The sequence below is a fragment of the Micromesistius poutassou genome, assembly GCF_964030765.1.
Source record: "Micromesistius poutassou genome assembly, chromosome: 15".
Taxonomy (NCBI): Eukaryota; Metazoa; Chordata; class Actinopteri; order Gadiformes; family Gadidae; genus Micromesistius; species Micromesistius poutassou.
The window spans coordinates 15232106-15235575 of record NC_140285.1 but is presented as its reverse complement, the minus strand read 5'-3'; the positions used below and the strand labels follow the sequence as shown (position 1 = coordinate 15235575).

The 3470-nt window shown below is 56.6% G+C and overlaps 1 protein-coding gene across 1 annotated transcript in view; it reads right to left on the bottom strand.

Moving 5' to 3' along the window:
• Positions 1 to 1330: 1330 nt before the first annotated feature.
• The window catches only part of csrnp2 (cysteine-serine-rich nuclear protein 2), a 6850-nt gene continuing 4710 nt past the window's right edge, over positions 1331 to 3470 (bottom strand). The window contains 5 exon segments of the mRNA XM_084480074.1: positions 1331 to 2495; positions 2497 to 2534; positions 2536 to 2592; positions 2594 to 2629; positions 3374 to 3470. The exon segment at positions 3374 to 3470 is cut by the window's right edge and continues 62 nt beyond it. Coding sequence (XP_084336200.1) covers positions 1790 to 2495; positions 2497 to 2534; positions 2536 to 2592; positions 2594 to 2629; positions 3374 to 3470 — 934 coding nt within the window. The 3' untranslated portion in view covers positions 1331 to 1789.

The window sequence follows — 3470 nt, the reverse complement described above, 5'->3', positions numbered from 1 at the left end:
AGAGTCGCACACTTCTGTTGAACGGTATATGTAGCTTAAAAAATACACTGAGACAGAGAGAGAAATGGGTTCGCATTTACGCATTAAATGACAAAACACTCCCCCACATTCACCATTGCAAATGGTGCGCGTGCAAACGCTGTGGTGGTCCTCAGAGAGGCTCTGAGGGACCCCAACAGCTCGGCCCCCCATCGGGGTACAGCCCCCGGAAATCACATTGGTTATCATGGTTGTTAAAAACAAAACAAAAAGCTAAGTTGTAAATCTATTACCACAGCACCTTTAGGGGAATAAACATAGTTATTAATATATCCCTAATTAATATTCCTCATTAATATAACCTCCCCCCTCCCCCCCCCCTCACGACCAACACTCTTATACTGCAAATACAAACACATGTTTACAACACGTATACACTCACACACTTGCATGTGCACAGGCACATATGCACACACACGCTCACACTCTACCCACACTCGTCCATAAAAACAGAATAAATCAAACTCAGATTGTTGTCGTGGTTCATCACATATCGTGTTGTTTTTTTCATAACAGCACACGCTATTGTTTGATTTGACTCTATGGTGTTATTTTTCATTCTATGAAATCTGGCTTGGATCAGCGCAAACAGTTGTTACAAGACACCAGCAGTCGTTCGAATCATTTAAAGACCACTGTGATCCTTCGTGTCTTCTTTTCTCTAACGCGGAGCAAATAACTAGAGGGTGGCGTGTGACGAACTTCGACGCCGCCGCCAGAGAGAGCTCCCATTCCATTCTGTCCCATTCTAAGAAAAACTAAAACAGAAAAACAGGCAAAGCGTGACGTCTCACGCGGAACAGATCGCTGCCTTCATCCGCTGGAAACCTGCATGACTGAAAGAAGCATGAGGTCACCAAGCTGGGTGACGCTTTGCTGTGAAAGCAAAAAACCAGCGCTTCAGATAAATAATTAGCATTTGCCGGAGCGGCTCCAAGGTAGAAACAGAAGAGGAAATGCAGGCGGGGGCCGCCTTAGCGCTGATGCTCTCTCTTACTGCTTTAACCGGCATCGTGACCCCTACACACACACACACACACACACACACTGTGGCCCTCGCCCCCGTGCGTGCAGATCACACAAACCGCTACCTTGGCTCTAACTAGCTCGTCGCAAATGCATATACAGTACACACTAAACAAGTATCTCCAGGATTATTAGGTCTATTGTGAGAGGCAGAGGGGGGACACCAACGGCGGTCACTTGAAGGGACAGAGACAGCGAGGCGATGCTGTGACGTCAGGGGGGGGGGGGGGGGGGGGGGGGGGGGGGAAAGGCCGAACGCAGCACCACTACCCTACCTCGGTGCACACTCCCAAAACACACGGACAAACCGTGTATACAGCTCGATACACCGGATGAAAAACATAGATATAAAGACTAAGGTTGGCAATCACACATTATGTCCCCCCTCTGCTCTGTAGTGTTAGACTCTGACTGCCGTAGCTCCCGCATGATTGAGACCCCAAGACAGGCGCTACCGCGAGCCTGAAGACTGTAACATTATTCAATAGTTTATTCTTTTCTTTCTCGACGTGAAACGTGGACATTATCTTCGGCCTCCAGAGAAGAAGGCTTATTTTTGTGCAAAACATCTGCAGGCGGGCCGTGGGCTACACCTCGGGCGGCGGCGGGGCGATCTCCCCCTGCCCGGCCGAGCGGGCCCCCGCCTGGCACGGCCCCTGGGAGTGGTTGTGCTGCGGGCCGGGGGGCCTCTTCTCTGCCTCCTCGCATACCTCCGAGCCCAGGGTCACGACCCCGCGGCCGCCTGACCGCAAGCCGCGCCGCCGCTCTCGCTATCCCTACTCCCTCCTTCTCCGCCTTGTTTCTGTTCCTCTCCTGCTCCTCCGGCTCCCTCCACCGACACCTCCTCCTCCTCCTCCTCCTCCTCCTCCCTCTCCTCCGTCCCCCGGGGGCCCCCGGGGGGCTCCGGGCCCCCCGGCTGGACGGGGGTGAGCTGGTAGTACAGCAGAGAGGAGGAGGAGGAGGAGGGCTCCCCGGGGGGGGGGCTCCGTCGCCCTGGCTGTCGGGGGCCACGCAGAGCACGGCGGGCCCCCGTGGGGAAGGAGCCCTGCAGCAGCACCTGCTCCTCACCCACCTCCTCCTCCTCCTCCTCCTCCTCCTCCTCTCCGCCCGGCAGCCCCCCGGCCCCCAGCACCGACGCCGCCTCCGCCTCCTCCTCCCGCTCGCGGCGCTCGTGCTCCTCGGCGCTCTGCAGGTGCAGCACGGCCGTCTCGTTCTCCCGCTCCAGGATGTCGCGCTCCGCCAGCAGGTCGTGCACCGCCTCCACCTCGCTCTCCTCCAGCTGGAAGTCCAGGCCGCCCGCCGCCACCGACAGGGAGGAGGAGGAGGAGGAGGAGGAGGCGGAGGAGGAGCAGGGCAGCTCCGGGGACGGCGGGCAGGTGGAGGACGCGGAGAGCAGCAGGTCGGAGTCGGCGGGGGTACTGTTCGATCCTCTTCTCCAGGCCCAGCTTCATGATGGTGTGCAGGTAGTGCTGTGCGCACGCGCAGCGGGTTGAACTCGATGCGGCCCGCCATGTTGCCGCAGCCGTCCCCGGGAGCAGCCGCACGGGAACGCCATGCGGTCCACCTGGAGGAGGGGCCCGGGGGACGTGAGAACGTTGGAGGTCTGCGGGGACCTAGAGGCCCCAGACTAGCTGCGCATCACCCAGAATGTAGGGCCAATAGGGGGGACGAGCATGATAGCACAGGGGACACCTTATGTAACTCGTGGATGATGTGTCTATTCACGTTGTGTTACACTGTTAAAACAAGAGCCATTAGGGCGATGATGGTGCACACGCTGCTACTCCCCTTTGAATGTTTTCAGACATGATATATTGTGGGAAGGACTTACAAACAATGCAAAATAATTGGCCTCTATTCTCAGTAGTGACTAGTATGAACTGAAAGTAAGTGTGATCCTACGACAACACTCGGCACGGCAGCATTGTGCCCCGCCAGCTGTTCTAAAGCGATGTTTTATCTCCAATTCAGAACCCCGGTACCAGGAAGCTAATGACCGCACGACTCCCACTAACCAATAACCATTACACAACGGCTCCACCGCCATATACGGGCGCTCACATCCTATGCAAAATAATCCTTTTCCTTCCCCCACACACACACACACACACATAAGCACACACACACACACACACACACCCACATAAGCACACACACACACACACACACACACACCCCCACACACACACACACATAAGCACACACACACACACACACACACACACACACACACCCCCCCACACACACACACACATAAGCGCACACACACACACACACACACGCACCCACCCACACACCCCACCCTCACCTGGCACTTGATGCCGGCCTGGCTGCAGCCGCAGTACCGCGGGTCGCAGTACAGCCGGCAGTCGCAGCCGCACTCCTCGCGGGACAGCCGGATGGCG